General features: G+C 48.2%; 1 protein-coding gene across 1 annotated transcript; it reads right to left on the bottom strand.

Annotated features, from left to right (window-relative positions):
* Positions 1-391: 391 nt before the first annotated feature.
* ALKBH8 (alkB homolog 8, tRNA methyltransferase) lies at positions 392-15,256 on the bottom strand. The gene is made up of 11 exons (XM_078865095.1): positions 15,031-15,256; positions 12,807-13,047; positions 11,182-11,307; positions 9,178-9,273; positions 8,695-8,799; positions 8,008-8,078; positions 7,391-7,548; positions 5,548-5,696; positions 4,450-4,904; positions 2,650-2,799; positions 392-2,055 (listed from the first exon to the last, which is right to left on the bottom strand). The coding sequence occupies exons 1-11, from the start codon at positions 15,232-15,234 to the stop codon at positions 1,474-1,476; spliced, it is 2,337 nt and encodes a 778-aa protein (XP_078721221.1). The 5' UTR covers positions 15,235-15,256; the 3' UTR covers positions 392-1,473.
* Between the last annotated feature and the right edge of the window lie 1,949 nt (positions 15,257-17,205).

Genomic DNA, 17,205 nt, shown 5'->3' with positions numbered 1-17,205 from the left:
TTGACGCATGCACGTGCATCATAAGCAAAAGAATACATTTTAATCACACCTATTCGCGTGAAAATGCGCATGTTTAAGCACATGCCATTGGCACGGTTGGCTACGTACGGTGCGAAAGAAATTCAACTTACGCATTCAAGCGCCTGACTGAGAAGCAGCCCCCTGTGGGTGTTTGGCCATGCCTGCCATCTCACGTGCGAAATCGCCACCCAGTGGTGGGGGGGGGGGGGAAACGTCTTGCCAATCAGGTCGCAGAACACAATGGCGACATTAACCCCCGCCGCTCTGGTCTTCACGCCCGATAGGCTTTGCTCCTCGACGTAAGATGGAAACGGGAAGTCTTCACAATTCCGGCAAATTTCCTGATGACGCTGGTTGTAATCACCAGCGAAACGTCGTACTCAAATTGTCAATGTTGTGGGTTGGTTTACTCTCCAACGCACCGGTGTGCTCACGTAGTAACTAATTAGCACGTTTAGTTCACGTGACAAACCTTACGAATTGGCCGTGTCGGATGGTCGTGGGTTAATGACACATTTATATTTACGCGATCTAATCCAACAAAAACCTTTATTATGGATATTGGTCGCGAAAGCCCACGTGTTAAACAGAAAACAAACCGTTTGCGTTTTGGGGAGAAATACCAATTCAAAAACATCACAATAATTTAGCATATTGCAATGATAAATTAGTTGTATACACACCATCCCTGTATGTAGATGGATGTTTTTAAATGAAGCACAATTTTAAAATGAAGAAAGTCGTTGCCGACAAAGTGTAAGAAAGTGGTTGTTCTCTTAACCGCCAGGCACTTTGAGCGAGTATTTTAAACCATTCCCCACAAATTTGTGCAATAGCCTCTTTATCACTCCTCTATTGCTACTACGGTGATTACTAAACTATTTTCTATTTTACCAGGTAAGGCCCACTGAGCTAAGTAGCTCTTTTTCAGAAGCAACCTGACCACAAATAATAGCTCAATGAAGCGGCTTATCACGTGGACATGTATAGCAGCCACATACACTTACACGCATCTTTCTAAATGTGGAGGGAAAAACCAGAAGACCCGTAGAAACAGTCCATGTGACCACGGGGAGAACATGCAAACTCCTAATATACAGGCGTCAGGGTTGGGATCGAACCGACGACCTCCTGCATACCAGGTGAGGTAGTTAACATCTCGCCACCGTGGGGCCTGAATGTCCACTTGGTCTACCAGACAATTCGTCTGATCCATACTGTATTCCATCACCACGCTGCAGGCTACAACGCTTCTCTTTTTGCTTTAATCGTCACGCTGCTCCACTTTGGAACTGCCAACGTCTCATTCCCCAAGCTCTTATAACCTTAATCAATTCAAGAAACATAGAACTCTTATCGATTACACCTTCAAGAGTGTTCTTTGTTGCTGGCTGCTTGGTTGCTTAGGGCCCGTGCTCAGTCGTCGCGATTTAAAACCACGTTTTGCACATGTCAGCACTTTTCCACGACCACGCACCAGTTCCCCTGATCGTAGTAGCTCTCCAGCACTCGCGCGCCGTCCAGCCGAGCGCACAGAGCCTCGAGTTCACCCTCGCGGAACACGTGGTAGTATCGGTGGTAAATGGGCGCCTCCTCGCACGCCCGCTCGGGCGGTCCCGGGGTCTCGCCCTGCCGCCTGTGGTGCCAGGGCACGAGCACGTCCTGCGCACGGAAGGGCGTGCGGTTCGTGTGCACGGGCAGGTGGCCGCGAGTCGGCATCCCCGGATCCCTGCGAGGCTCCGGTGGCACAGGAGCGGGCTCCGCGGGCCGGCTGGACTCAGCGACGTCATCGCACGGGGATTTCACGCCGTTTGTGGGAGTGGAACTCGTCCCTTTCTCGTCGTCCGCCGTCTCCCCGACTCCAACCACAGGCTGCGGCCCAGTGCCGCCTCCCACCGTCTCCCCGTGCTTGGGCTTGAGGTACTTGGATCGCGCTTGGCGGTACTGCTGCTCCAGCGCCCACACGTAAACGAGGGCTCTCCCTCCAGGCCGAAGGATTCGCAGAAGCTCCCGCAAGGCTTCAAGTCTTCGCTCCTACAGAGGGGCATGACAACAAAGACGCCCCCCGGTGAGTCCTATAGAGAGCAGAGGCAAGGGATGTCATCGAGCATTTATTAACAGTGGACCCCACACCACACCCTTCATCTCGCCAGTGCCGATGTTTACAAACTGAACCTGGTACTCGTTTAAGCAAGTTAACCCTGGGAAAGCCCATTAACAGCTTCAGATGCCACTTGCTACTTGAGCAGAAAGTGACCAGGAATATTAATTCAGGTAATCAAGGAAACATATAGTGCACTGCGCAAACCACTGGTCCCCGCTCCCCACAATTATGAAGATTACCCAGACTATTGGGGCAAGTCCTGTCGGCACTGCTCCACGCACATCATTAAAAATCAAACGGTAAATATATTAACAGTCCAAGAGAAAACAACAACGTGATTGTATACCAATCACAATAAAACAGGTGTCTATAGCCAGCCACACAGCGGGTGGTTGTTTATTAACAACAACACTAACAGCTACTACCGTTTATAAATGACAAGAGACCCGGCGTCGATCGCCATTCGTATTAGCGTTCTCTTTCCGAGGCGCGCGACGGACAAGCGTCGGCGCTGTGGCGCGCACCTGCGTGGAGAGGTGGTGGATGACGGCGATGGAGAGGCAGGCGTCGCACGCCCCCGTGCGGACGGGCAAGGCGAGGGCGTCGCACACCAGCGCCTGGAAGCCGCGCTGCTCGCAGATCCCCACCAGCCCGGCGCTGCGGTCGCAGCCAAACTGAGCGCGGGCGGTCGGCGACGGACAAAGAGAACGAAGACAAAGATCCCCGGTATGGGGTTAACGGACTGTGGGGGCGAGCGCTGTGAGCGAGCAACTATGAAGGAAAGCACTGAGAACACAAGCACACATACGCATGCACACCGTAGGTGACATTGTAAAAATATGCACTCAAGCACCAAGGAGACAGTATAACATTTAAGCACTCACATGCACACACACGCAGGTGACGGCAACATTAATACGCCCACGCGCAGGATGAAATTAAATACAAAACCCACTTATACAAATTCTAAAATTGATATATTTTTCGTACATTATTTTTCAAGTCCATGCTACCTGCATTCAACAACCTGTGCTTACCGGTGTGGTGAAGTATGGTTAAAGAACCCTATAATAATAATGACAACTTCTATAGTGCTGTAACATGGCATGGAAATCCATTACAAGGGCACTCATCCAGTAGTTGATTGACAAATGGGCTGGACGTGTAATATTGACACCGCTACACTATCACACAATGACTCAATCTTGGATATAACACAGGGTTCTTGAGTCAACCACTCATGACATAACCATGCCGAACTTTCCAATTGAGCAACGTATAATCCCAATCGGTGCAGGAGTTGAATTACAACCCTACAAGTGGACAGAAACAGAAGCAGATTTACTGAGAACAAATTTGTACGAGCTGGGATAATACATCTGGCAAGGCATGCATGTACATTTCTACAGTTGTGCGATTGTCCTGCATTCAGTGCAAGTTCACCTCCTTTAATCAGCAGTTGTCTACTCCACACGTTGCCAAAAAAATTTCATTGAGCAGACGATAATCCATTGTCAATAAAGCCATTCAGGACTACTCCTTCAAAAACCCCTACAAACCAGCTTCACCTCGACACAATGTAAAGCATCGGTGAAAAAAAGAGAAACTCTGAAACTGAGTGCCACTGGGACATCTCCCAACCTGCTCACCAATCCTTCTGAGGGCACTCAGGTCGTGCACTAAAGCAGGGGTGGGGGACGTTTTCCCGTCTAGTGCTCGACTACCACTTTCAAATACGTTACAGCGGACCACATTACCAGGCATACAGAGGCACTGCCAGTGACAGAAGTACCTGAGCGCGAGCTAAAATTATTAACGCGGTGTTGTTGCCAAATAAAAAATGTTGCCACACCTGAAGTACCCGATTAGTGCCGCTGAGATGCTCGGAGTGAGGGATAAATACCGCTTATGGGCCGTATCGTAGTGGTAGGCTGCACGTGGTTGCGCCCTGCCAACTGAGTGTGGTGTACTCACACTGCTGGGTGGACACAGCAGGGGAGGGGGGATTTAAGAAACTTGCGAATTGTTACAACAATGGGTGATCGAACCAGCGACCTCTGAATTGCGAGTGCAGTGTGATAACCGTTGGAGCACGGCAGCATCCATCCCCCTCTAGTACCCAATCTGTGCATTTAAGATGCTTGAAACGAGGTGTAAATCTAGTCTGTGGGACCGTTCGAAGCGGCAAGCATTGCGTGACCGCGGGCCGTGTGAACCGAAGTCGCGGGGGGCCGTGTCCGGCGAGTGGCTGGCGAGTTCCCCACGCCTGTCCCGGTCACACCACGACAGACTCACCACGTACGATCACGCCACGACAGACTCACCACGTACGATTCCTCGGCGAGGCCCAGGTACTTCCCGTTGCCGCAGCCCACGTCGCAGACGAGCGCGCCGGGCCGCAGGCCGCGCACGAAGGCGGCGACGCGAGGCCAGGGCGAGTGGCGGGTGCTGCTGAAGTGGCCCGCGATCTGCTCGTACACGCGGTGCACGTGCTCCGCCTCCAGCCGCTGCGCCGCGTCTCCCTCCTCCTCATCGTCGTCGTCGTCCTCCGCGTCTACCGAGCGGGCAGGATGCGAAAACGCCGCCGCCTCGACGCGCTCAGTCGCGACCGCTCGCGCCACCTGGTCGGGTCCGCGGCTCTCTACCGAGGGGCCCGAGTGTGTCGCGCCGGAGGTGGTCATGCCTGTGGTGCTGGCCAGCGGTTCGTTGGTAGGACTGCGCGAGGAGGGAGTTTGCAGGTTCTGTTGTTCAGCTTGGCTGTCACAGACCGAAGGGTAACCTAAGGTCGCGAAGACAAAAATTTCCATATTTACTTTTTTGTCCTGGCAGCAATTTACGCTGAAAAGATCTTGCAGATAAAACTTTGTTCCAATTTACATTTAGGGATAACCAAGTAACAGTGAAACGATGCACGAGATTCATCAAATGATATCGAGTCTTAGGCTCATGACACATGAATCCAATTGCAAATGCAAGAATTAATTCCTTTTAAGTCATATATATTGTACTTGTACATACTGGGTATATATTATACCAGCAGCCACTGCTGGCCACTTAATTCAACATATAGAAAATATATATATTCTTGAATAGAATCACAACGCAGAATGTGCATGCCTCCCAACAAGTTCCACCATTCAAGGAGCATGTAAAAACATTTAATGTATTTAGACAGCAGCCTCTGTCCTTTCAGTTTGACTCTATGATACGATCAATGAAAGAGGGATATACGCAGTGCTTCATTTCTGTCTGGTCCATGCTGGTCTGCGACCAGGAAACATATGTCCACGCCCGGCACACCACCTCTGGCATACCTCCCACACGACGGCTATGGGTACCAATTGCGTGCCCACACCAGTCTAGCGGCGACCTGGAAAAAAACATCCAGTTGGAGATGAATGCCTAAATGTGAGGAAGCTCACGGCAGCGGCACGGCTCCCTCCGGACGGTGCGGAACGTGAAAGACGTCCGCACCCCACGCTGGGCCAGCGTGGGCCCCTGCGGCCCCTCCGCGCCATCCCCGGGCGGCGGCGGCGGCGCCGGCACCACGTCGAACTTGCGGGGCGTGATGCTGCGAAAGGTAAAGGCGGCGGGGATGTCACGGGCGGAGGCGCGTCGCGCGTGCCGGAAGCCACGCACGCCGAGTGGCGCCGTCTCTCTCTCCCCACCCCTCCCTGTCAAGTTGCAGCGCGTCTGCCAAATGATGCGCGTCGATATGCTGCTGTCCGGCATATTCACGGGAGGTTTTGGGTTACCCGAATTTTTTTTTGAAGTTAAAATAGCTGCAAGCATTTGCTTACGTATTCCAGAATTGCTTTAAATTTACTTTTTAATAAATATCTTTTTTACGTATGAAAAAAACAGAGAAATAAGATTTACAAGCAAGAAACGTGCTAAACTTGGTCCTGAGGGAAAAACAAACGGTTTTATGAAGACAGCAGATATGTTTGGGCAGCCCATCCCTGAATACAAGTTCAGTATTTTGAGGACTGAGTGTTCATTATCTCTACATGTGTAAAAATTAATCGTATAGTACATTTTTACACTCATGATACGTGTATTGAACCATACGTGTAAGAAACTATTCGGATTTCTTCATCTAGTACGTAATATATTTGTGACCTCTGCCGCTGACTACCGCAAAGTAAAAAAATAATAGATTCTTCAATCAAAACATGGGAACGAATCGTGAACATCGAATTGTAAAGCAGTTCAAGATTTAATGGTCTCCTAGGCATAGCAACTTTATAAATCAAGTCTCACCCTCTTTGGTCTTGATTAGCATCTGCGGATTGTAACGACTAGCACAAACTGATGGAGTGGCTTTGCTGTCAAAGAAGCATGTTTAGCTATTGAGGCAGGAATTCCCTTTTGGGAAGCTTTATAATTCAACAAGCAAACCCAGCTTTAGGTCGATGGTTCACTTTGTCTAAGCTTTGCAAGCATCTTCTCTTGAGAGTGAAATATAACTTTTTGAGTCAGTATGTAATGGTGCATCGATTCAAATCGATCTCCGTGTTCATGTTCGGAAAATCACGCGAGCGAAAATCTATGATTGATGGAAATTTCTGTGCAAATGATAAGTTCGTTACATTTAGGCTAATGGAGCAAACACAATTGTATAAAGGAGGCACAAAAGAAGTAAAAACTATTATATGATACCTTCAAACAAGATTCCACTCATGTCCTCAAATTCATAACATCGTCGATGGAGCAAGGGTGAGTGAATCGTGACAGTTTTGTGTGCTGCAGATTGACCGGGACATCCAGAGGTTGTGGGTTCGATCCCGACTCTGACGCCTGTATATTTGGAGTTTGCATGTTCTCCCCGTGGTCACGTTAATTTTTTTCTCCGGGTCCACCAGTTTTTTCCTCCACATTTAGTAACATGCATTTACATTATTGTGCTGCTATAAATTTCCACCTGATAAACCACTTTGATAAGCCACAGGTGATAAGCCACTCTTAAAATTAGCTAATACCTCAGTGGGCTATACCTGGTCAGATAAAAATGGTTCAGTTTTATTTATATATTTTTTCTATACTTTGCACTCCTATCGTGTTTATGTATTGTTTGTTGTTGAAACGTTCTAACTGGAGATCTGTGAAAAATAACTTTATAGCTCATAGGATTCCTCCAGTATAAATATTCTGATTCTGATGCTCCGCTACTGCAGAGCAGCCTTAACAAGAGAATCCATCGCTTCCTGAAGCTGCGGCCTGTGCTGAGTGGGCAGTGCCACGGCCAGGCGGGCGACACGCGACCCAGGGTTCGACTGCGAGCGGGCGTCGACTCGGTAGCGCGGACGGTGGTACCCGTGGCTCCAGAGGTAGCGCGATTCACCCGCCATCACCAGCAGGCTGCGGCGAGGGAGCAGCACAGACGCGTGGCTGCCATCGGGGTGCCGGAACTCCATCACCGTCTGCGGCGCGGTCACAGGTTACCGGGGAACAACACGGCGGTCTTTCGTCACGAGTCACAACGGCGGCATAGCACGACGTGAGAGTTTCTTCCAATGGATTGTTGGATATTGCATCAGAATAGATGCGGTGCGGTGATTCATATACTGCACTGTGAACCCGACCACCTGAGTTTGATTCTCGACCACAGATCACATCGGTGGCGAGTGATATCCAAACCAGTGATGGGCCCAACCCCACATTCACCATCCCACGCTGTCCAGCACGGTGCGGTTTCATCAAACAGCCCTCCCATAACTGATATGGTGAGAGAAGGCTTTAATCCATTTGATGACGGGCTGTAAAATATAATGATTGTTAGTTCTTTTATTTTGAAATGATTGAATGCCTGTGATGCTAATTCCCTGAAAATATAATGATGTACTCTAGTCGAGTGGCGTTTGATTTGTGTCAAGTCTTACCGAGGCTCCCAGGCTCAGAGACATGATGCCATCCTCAAAGGCAGAATGTGTGTCAATGTGCGGGGGGATCCCTGCATGGGGTGAACAAAACAACGCAAACATTTAAGCGAAGCATTTAAATTGAGTGTGCTTTACCACACCAAATATTGAGACGTAAATATTGACATGAGTAGTCACCACTGCCTGCTCTGTGTTGTGTTTGTGTCTGTAACCATCATCGCTTTTATGTATTGTTCCTCTGTGGCATTGCTCGTGCCATATTTAAAGTTAATGTGGTGTAGATGTAGATGTACAATGTTTAGAAATGCAATTTGCATGCATGACGCTACATAAAATAATAATTATTACCGTCAAAAATTATTTTAATTCAAAATGTATATTATAAACTTTCCACTGATAACAGGGCAGTTGAATAAATGCAAGTATGGTAGCAACATTACTATCGCTGGGGCGGAGCGGTGGCACCGCGATTAGCGCACTGCGCTATGAACCTGGAAACCTGGGATCATATCGCGAGCAACACCTCCCCATCACCCACCTCCCCTTCACCAACCCATTGCAACTCGCCTGAAGTGTATTTCAAATGATCTCCATGTCCGAAGTTACATGCGGGAATCCTTCATCCAGGACTGGTTATTAATTTTAAGATTGAATTACGATGGGTAGTGTTAATAGTGAGACACAAACCTTGACCGGGCTGGTACTGGTTTACTGTCAGCTGATTGGGCCGATGCTGAATGTAACCGGCTGATAGGCACTTGTCAGTAAGTTCATCACACATAGTTGGAACACCTGGGGACAAAGAACGAACATACTTCAGCATCATCATTAAATAGACTGCCATTTGGCTGAAAAGCATATTAGACAGCAAAGCTCTAGGGAAGGTGGTGAGGGTAGGCAGCAGACTGTCACTTAGACAAAAATAGCATTTGACAATGTGAGTTAGGCAACGGTTTCAACACCAACACTTTTGACACGTTTGTAAACACTAGTCTAAAATGGCACACATGAATCTACAATGACGAAAGACTCCAACAGGTTAAATATTTACGCTCTATCTTAACAACAACCTGCGACACACAACAAGCAGGTCATTTCAGGTCGTTTCACGAATCTGTCTGTAAATTATGAGCTGGTTAATTCCCCCCCCGAAATTAAGAGGATCCTCACCTCTATCCAGTGGCTTATCCTTGTCCACATTGTTGGTATCGTAGCGGAATTCATATCCAAAGTGCTGGACGCACCTATGCTTAAGAGACTGCTGGGCTGAAAAACCACACAAAGACAAAAGAAAAACAAATGTTAAAACATTTAGAGAATAAATTCAGTGTCGCACCGGATTCACATACGCTACTTTTGTAACAACTAAGCAAAAATTAAATGGCCCATTTTGTATGTATGTTTAACTTATTTCGCACCATACGTAGCCAACCGTGCTAATCGGAGGTGCAGGGATGAGCAATAAACTAAACGCAAAAAGCAGTTGTAAAGAAATTAGTTTTTAGTCAAGATTTAAAAGTGCATAGCTCCAGTGGCTTCCCAATATCTGAAAGCACGCGATGCAGCTTCGTTCGATGGCTAGCCAAAAGCCGCTGCGTGGCTATGGCATCCTCACGCCATGATCGTTGTTTGACCGTACTTTTGTGACGTGGCGCGCGGCAACTACTGAAAGGGAGGTTAGGTTTTAATTCATGCTGACACTGGGATGACTGCAATGATTGAGCATTATCTCGTGCTTGGAACAACTATTGATTAGATGCATGCGCAGTGTTCAGTTCGGTGTGACTGAGCTGTCCTAGGCTTAACTTGCATGTGTGGGGAAGTGGATTATCACTCAGTGAGAAGCAGAACTACCACTTTGATCATGATTAGTGGGCCGAGCACTTGTGGCGGAAATAATAACTCAATCCCCAGCAGGTCATTATAATTGCTTTCTCGCCATTGGTCAATTTGGCATGCTTTTCAAATCAAGCAGCTGCTTGTTAAAATCGTGGGCAAAGTTTTAATTTGGAGCAATTAGTTAGGTGGGGTGGAGCGTCTCTCCCATTGGCAAGGGGCTGGGTATAAAAGATGAGCTCTGAGCAGAGGACCTGGGGACATCAGCAAATTTGGAATGGAGGCATACAGTGTTACCACTTGGTGGCACTGCAGTAGTGGGGGCTGAAGGTGAGCAGAGTTGACTCAACAGGCCACTGGGAAGTGCCCAGCTTTATCCTGTGAGTAGAATCCTATACTGTGGTTCAATAGTGCAGTTTAACATGCTGTACATCGAGATCCTTGGAGTAATCGTTTCCTGTGGTTTACTGGCTGTCAAGACTGCAGTACGGTCAAGGGTAACGCAGGATCGGGGTTAGGAAAAATTGCCCTAGTACTGCCCTGTGGCAACGAGGAATTCCTGCAACTGAACTCGAAATAGAACCTGTCTGCTTGTGGGGTGAAGCATTGGTGTGCTCTACGACTGGATGGTGTCGTGTTTTTGTTTCTGGCATGCAGTGGATTCTGAGTGGGGGTGGGATGCCATCTGGTGGACTGGCTGTGGTGCGTGAGGCCCTTGTGACCAGTGGCAACCCTTCTGTTGGGGGGGGTTCTGGTTGGAGAGAAGTGATCACGAGGGCTCCACACTGGTCAACCCACAAGTCAAACCAAGCGTGGGGTGAAATGTCGTGTGGTGTGCGAGTGTGTAAAACCCTAGTTTATGTTTAATTGCTTTAGCTAAGAGGGGACTTTCCCATATCTGGGAGACTCTCCCAAACGGCCCTGGTGTCTAGCGGTGGCGGATGCAACCTTTGTTTTGAAGTGTGGGTTCAGAAATACACTAGGGCATAGGTGCAAGTAGGCTCAGGTGTAATTTCTCGTGAGTAGTTTGGCTTAAGTCTCTTGTGCTCGCTGGAAAACTTTCCTACCTGTTAAACTCTGATTGGCCTGCCTACAAAATAGACCCATACAATGTGCAATTTACAGGTGGAAAGCTAGCATTGCGATTCCATCCATGCATGCACATGTCACAGAGTTGGGTCACAAATGATGCCGGCTATGAATCTGTGCCGCAACTTCACCATGCTGGCTGGTGCCAGTTGAGGTATCGCATGCCATGGTTGGCTGTGAGTAGGAACTAAAGTTGATAATTGCTGTGCAACTGCTCCAACCCACACGTAAAGACCTCGAGTCACAAACCTGTTGGCTGCTGTTTGCCCCAGTCGAGGCAGCTCAGCAGCTGGTCCTCGTACTCGGATGAAACGCAGTCTGGGATGAGCTTCAGGCCTGGTGGCAGGGCCTCTGTGCAGCTTTCCTGACGCGGAACTGAGGGAAGATAAAAATTCTCTTTAATGGTGTATCTAATTCATCGCACTTGAGCAAAAATGAAACCATATCCAAGTCGTTTGGAGAGTAGGTGAGATGGAGTTGAAGGATAAAGACTAGAGGATGAGCTCCAAGTGCCATGATAGAAACGACACCAAACATTAGAGGGTGCCACAATGTCGATGGATAAGAACAACCTTGTCCCAGGGCAGCGTGTGAGGAAGCCATAACATTTCTGAGTTGTGCTAAAGTGCAAACGCTAACATTCACAACTGAACTTTTAGCTTGAATAAAATCATTTATCTTTATGTAACACAAGCTTTTTCAAATGTCTGCATTTGTCAACAATCAATCCTCTGTAGGATGACCTCCCCCAAGCCAATATCTTTGTCCTGCATTGTAATAATCCACCTGCATACAAGCTGATTTGATGGCTCCAGATCCTCTGTGGGTATCTTCTCTGAAATGTTCTGTTTCTTGGCTGCCAATATATTTATTTTACTGAATATCTGCAATAGGTGTTTATCTGTCTAACTAACAGCCAATTTTATCCAGTTGCTTTTGCTCTTTTGCAATAACTTTGCAACCCATGTGCACCAAACGATTACCCTATGCCTCAATGCCCATTCCATGGTCATTAGGGTTACCGTTTAGACTCCATAAAATTGGTGTGAGTATGAAGTAAACATGAGTTATGGTTTGGACCCTGTGGTGGGGCTAGGGTTGTATATTATGACTGGATGAGAACACATGTTCAATACCTAATCTTGATTTTTTTAAAGAAAAAATATGGGCTTAGGGAGGACGTGTTATTCGAATGGATGATTGACAGTGGTAAAGGATAGTGGCAGCGACGGCAGAATGTGCTTGAGAGGACCACCATGGAGATTAAGCAGTGACCTTGGTGCATGGTGGAATATTTCACCGTGGTGGTGAGATATTAACTCCCTTGCCTGGTATTCATGAGGTCATGGGTTCGATCCCGACCCTGGTGGCCTATTTGGAGTTTGCATGTTCTCCCCATGGTCGCGTGAAATTTTCTCCAGATCCTTTGGGTTTCCCCTCCATATTTATAAGCATAAGTCCTGGCAACTGCTATAAATTCCCACGTGACAAGCCACTTCGTTGGGCTAGGTCGCTTCTGAAAAAATTATTAATAGCTCGGTGGGCATTAACTGGTTAAAAAAACCCCCTTTAATTTAAATGGTTAGATGGCGATGTTTTAAGTCTTCCATTCAGCTGCGGACTGATCATGGTGGATGACGATGCTGAATGCTGGGAAACGACCCCATATCTGTCAACCCCTTATCAGTGCCTAGCTTATTACAGGCCAACTCAGACCTTATTGGTCACCCCGTGCCCCTCATGAATCTCAACGTTCATCCTACAAAGTCCCGTACTGAAACGGCTGTACGCCGTATGGACCTGAGAACTCAAATTTCCCCCGTGCAAGAATACGGGGGGTTAAACCGTACGGGTCGACGGCTATGCAAGCCCACCTCTCTCCACGTAGCACAGGTGGAGCGTGACGGGGGTGGTCGCGACGGCCGACGGGACCGAGCAGCCGTCGAGCTTGCGCCGTGCGCCCTGCGCCTCGTGCACGCGGGAGAAGGAGGCGAAGGCGTATGGCCGCCCCCGCGGCGTCTCCAGCGCCTCCAGGTGCCCCTGCGCGCCCATCAGCTCCAGCAGCGTCGCGCGGGCCACGCCGTTCCCCAGGCCCCCGTTCGCGATCAACAGGTGCTGCCGCCGGTGTGTGTGGAAGAGCGCCGCACAGATGACAATCGTCACATTTGGGGCCGGCCATAAATGACGTCACGCGATTTTGGACGACTTTTGACCCCCTCTTGTCACACGGCGTCACAAAGTCAGACCCCCCCCTCATATATGACGTCACAAAACCATATTTCCATTTTGAAAATAAAAAATGCTTTAAATCGCTTTAAACTATTGTCATTGTAGTGCGTATTTAATGTGGCGCTGCACTCTGATGTTGTAGGAGTGTTATAACAATTCTATATTTAAAGTTGCGCATTTTGATGTGACGTCACATTTCTCACCCCCCCCCCCCCGTCACAAAAATCTGACTCCACCCCCCCCAGGTGCGTGACGTCATTTATGGACGGCCCCTTTGCATGTTTGTATAACGTGCCTCCCTTAGCACTACCTTCCCCCCCGCCCCCCCCCCGAGGGTGCCCTTCGGCAGGGGGGACACCCCGTGGCAGATGTCCCCCCGTGTGGCACAAGGTGAAAGCAGAACCCAGCCTGCGTGTGGGGAGAGGGGGGGTCACGGTGCAACGTGGCTCTGCCGATGAAGTTTGAGAAATCGAACAAATTTCGGCCGGGACTGCGGCACGCATGGCCCCACTCCGTGTCGAATCGTGTCACATCGTGTCACAAGGTGCTTATTGTAAATATGGAGTGGACGGTAGGCTCGAACGGGGAGCTGCTACGACCTTGAAATTATGTGCGATGTTCTGCGCATGATGTTTTGGGGGTGGGCATGGAAACAAATGGATAACATTAAAATCGCAATCCAAAGGTCAAGTAGTAACATTAAAAGTTAATATTCTATGGTTCTTTTGGTAAAGTCACGTAGATCTAAATAATAACAATAAAATAGTAAAAATGAAAATAAGGTGAATACAAATATCACGTTTCGATCGCAACACAAGCAGTCGTCATCAGAAACAGGTGATCATGCCGACCATTTGTGTTGCGATCGAAACGTCATTTTTATTCCCATTGGAACCTCATTTGCCAGTAGCAAAATATGATAATTGGTTTTTTACCCTTTTATCTGGCAACAAAACGGACACCTTTTTTTGTTTGCATTCCGACTGCAGGTATTGTGGTCAATGCAAACATGACTCCTTATAAAAAAAAAGGTGTCAGTTTTGTTGCCAGATAGAAGGGTAAAAAAACAATTGTCATTTTTATTATTTTATTCATTGTTATTTTTTTCTAGCTACGTGACTTTACCGAAAGAACCATAGAATATGAATTCCTGCAGTCACGAAAGTTTTAAGTCAAAATTTAACATTACAAGTTGTAAATTGGTTCAATTTGGTCATGTAAATGACCCTGATTCGACTGGGGTTATCCCACCGCTGAATTAATCCACGACTTCCAAGCCACACAATGCATGCACAACGCATTCAGCTTAGTTTTGACACCCAGTGTCTCATCAGTCGCATTTCGCGTTGATCCGGGCCAAATCCTATTGGCACTCCTAGATGGAGGGTCGTCCCCCTCTCTCTTCGAGATGTGTGGCTTCCACGTGGTCACCGACACGGCCGCCTCGTTCGGGAGCAGAGGTCGCAAACGGGTTTTGATTCCTTACCCGTACCCGGCCGCACCAGGGTCGCAAATGGGTAACCCGTACCCTGCCGGGTATGGGTACCCGTTCCCTACCCGTACCCTACCCGAAATGAGTGACAAACGGCTACTCACCAGTGACTCACGGCCTACCCGTACCCGGCCGCACCAGGGTCGCAAACGGCTACCCGTACCCGACCGGGTACGGTACGGGTATCGGGTAGGGTACGGGTATCGGGTACCAGGTTGCGACCTCTGTTCGGGAGCCTCCCTGGAAGCCCGCCGCGTGTGTCCCCCCCAGAGTTTCTATTTCCCTCGTCCAGGAGTTTCTCTCGTTGTGTAGCGTAACGACAACACGACGTGCAAGTACTGAGAAGCTAGCTAGCTCCCGAGTCTGTCTCGTCAGACCTGGGTGGGGTGGTCTACGGTCTGAACGCCGTCCAGCCTCAGCAGCGTGAGGCGAGCCTTGCGCAGCCTCCTCTGCCCCTTCCTGTCGGCCTTCGTCTCGCGGACCTTCCTCCCCCCTCGTCCCTCGTGCCCTGCCCCCTCTGCGTCCCCCCGGGGACTCGGAGGAGGCGCCGCCGCCGCTGCTGTCACCGCGGTCGCCTCCATCGCGAGCACCGTTCCACGTGGGCTTGATATCTCTGTGGGAGGATCGATTCGTGTTTGACCGTAGGAATCGATTCCAACGAACTTCGCCCTGACCCCAACGATCGTTGCGAGAGTCGATCCGCGAGTCGGAATCGATTTGTCGAGTCCGCTTACCGTGTTGAGAGGTATGGCGAGTTGAGTCGATTCTAATTTAAGTTGGTCGCACGATAGGAATCGTAATCGTGCACGAGTCCAATGTGCAGGGCACGAGGGGTGGAACTGCAGCCCCGCGTTGACCAGCGTGGTGAAGTATGGTCGAACCAACAACCACGACCAATTGCTTCTAGATTTGAATCTTTCGTGACTGCAAGGATTCATACCCTTAGGTTTTTCGGTATAGTCACGTAGGTAAAAAATAATAAATAATAGAAATAATAATAGAAAAAAAAGATGTATTATTTTATTTCTATTGTTATTTGTATTATTTATTATTTTGTAGAAATAATAGAAGTAAAATAATAAATGATGTATTATTTTATTTCTATTATTATTTTGATTATTTATTATTTAGTATTTTTTACCTACGTGACTTTACCGAAAAACCTAAGAGTACGACCAATTGCTGACAAATTTCCCTCTCACAGCTTCACGCTGATCAGGGGGCCGATGATGATGGCCGACGCCAGGGTAGCTTTATTTTGGTGATTCGAAAACACGGTTAAACTAAATTGTCTTCATGGTTGTTATTGTTGACTTGCACCACATTGGGATTTTTGCACGCAGCGTTTTAATAAGTTTTTAAAAAATATTTGCTGGTTTATTCCAGGATGTTTCTGTTACGCGTCGTCGCTTTAAGATGTTCTGTGTTCATATTTTGTTTGTTGCGGTTGAACCCGACTTAAGAGCCGCATGGCTCACGGGGCTATACCTAATCAATGAACTTGATATCCGGATTTGAATCGACGATGTTCCACTTCGCTCACAGCCACTCGCTGCAGTTGCTGCTCCCCCTTTGACCGCAGGAGTGATGGGAAATCCGCACGGACTTTCATCTCGTGGCCACGAACAGACACCTCCACACAACAATTAATATAATAATTACAATTCATACGGCGGATTTTCATCGAGGATCTCAAAGCGCTGTACAAGGACGCAGCAGCAGATACTCTGCATAAATATAATATCAATCTTAAGGAATAATTTACTAAATGAACTCAAATGTTTAATAAGCGGAAGCGTATACATAGGTTTTAAGGCGCATTTTAAAAGTCTCCACGGACTCAGAGATTCCTGATGTCACGTGGAAGAGCGTTCCATAGCCTGTTGGCTGCACGGGGGAAAAAATCTCTGACCCGTAGACCGAAACGTCGACCTGGGAATGCACAGAGAAGATGTGCATCACACCCCAGACCTCGAGGGGACCTGCGGGTGCAGCATGGCAATGAGTGTAGGCTGGGGGAGGATGGTTCGCTGATTTGTAAGTTGACGATAGGATTTAAAACTGGGCGCCAGTGCAGCGAGGCCAACTCGGCTGTTGTAGCACGATGTGAAGATTGTGTTCTGGTTATTACACAATAGCCCCACGCAAGGATAGGAACGTATCGATACGCAGTGCGGTAGCGCCTCGGGGTCGGCAGGCGGCGCAAAACCTCTCTGAGACGAGCAGGGCTCGACTAGCCGGGTGGGTGTGGTGGAGAGCAAACGACACATTTGTCCAAGAACTCTACATTACAAGGATTTGTAAAGCATTGTTATTTACAATTATAGACGAAGCCTTAATTCTGGTGAACGCACGGCTTGTTAAAAAATCATTCAGTAGAGTTGTAGTATTTATCGCGTTGATCTATAAGTGCTAAAAATGGATAGAGGCAGTCCATAAATGACGTCACGCACCTAGAGGGGGGTCAGATATTTGTGACGATGGGGGGTTTAGAAATGTGACGTCACATCAAAATGCGCAACGTTAAATAAATATAGACTACACGTTCTACT

This window comes from Lampetra fluviatilis, chromosome 19, assembly GCF_964198595.1.
Source record: "Lampetra fluviatilis chromosome 19, kcLamFluv1.1, whole genome shotgun sequence".
NCBI classification, from domain to species: domain Eukaryota; kingdom Metazoa; phylum Chordata; class Hyperoartia; order Petromyzontiformes; family Petromyzontidae; genus Lampetra; species Lampetra fluviatilis.
The sequence above is the reverse complement of the archived record's forward strand: the minus strand, read 5'-3'. Positions and strand labels throughout refer to the sequence as shown.

Coding starts and splice junctions, on each gene's coding strand:
- ALKBH8 (XM_078865095.1), bottom strand. CDS start 15,234: ATGGAGGCGACCGCGGTGACAGCAGCGGCGGCGGCGCCTCCTCCGAGT. Junction 13,048..15,030: donor CCGTAGACCACCCCACCCAG/GTCTGACGAGAC, acceptor CACCGGCGGCAG/CACCTGTTGATCGCGAACGG. Junction 5,697..7,390: donor CGCTCGCAGTCGAACCCTGG/GTCGCGTGTCGC, acceptor TACCTTTCGCAG/CATCACGCCCCGCAAGTTCG.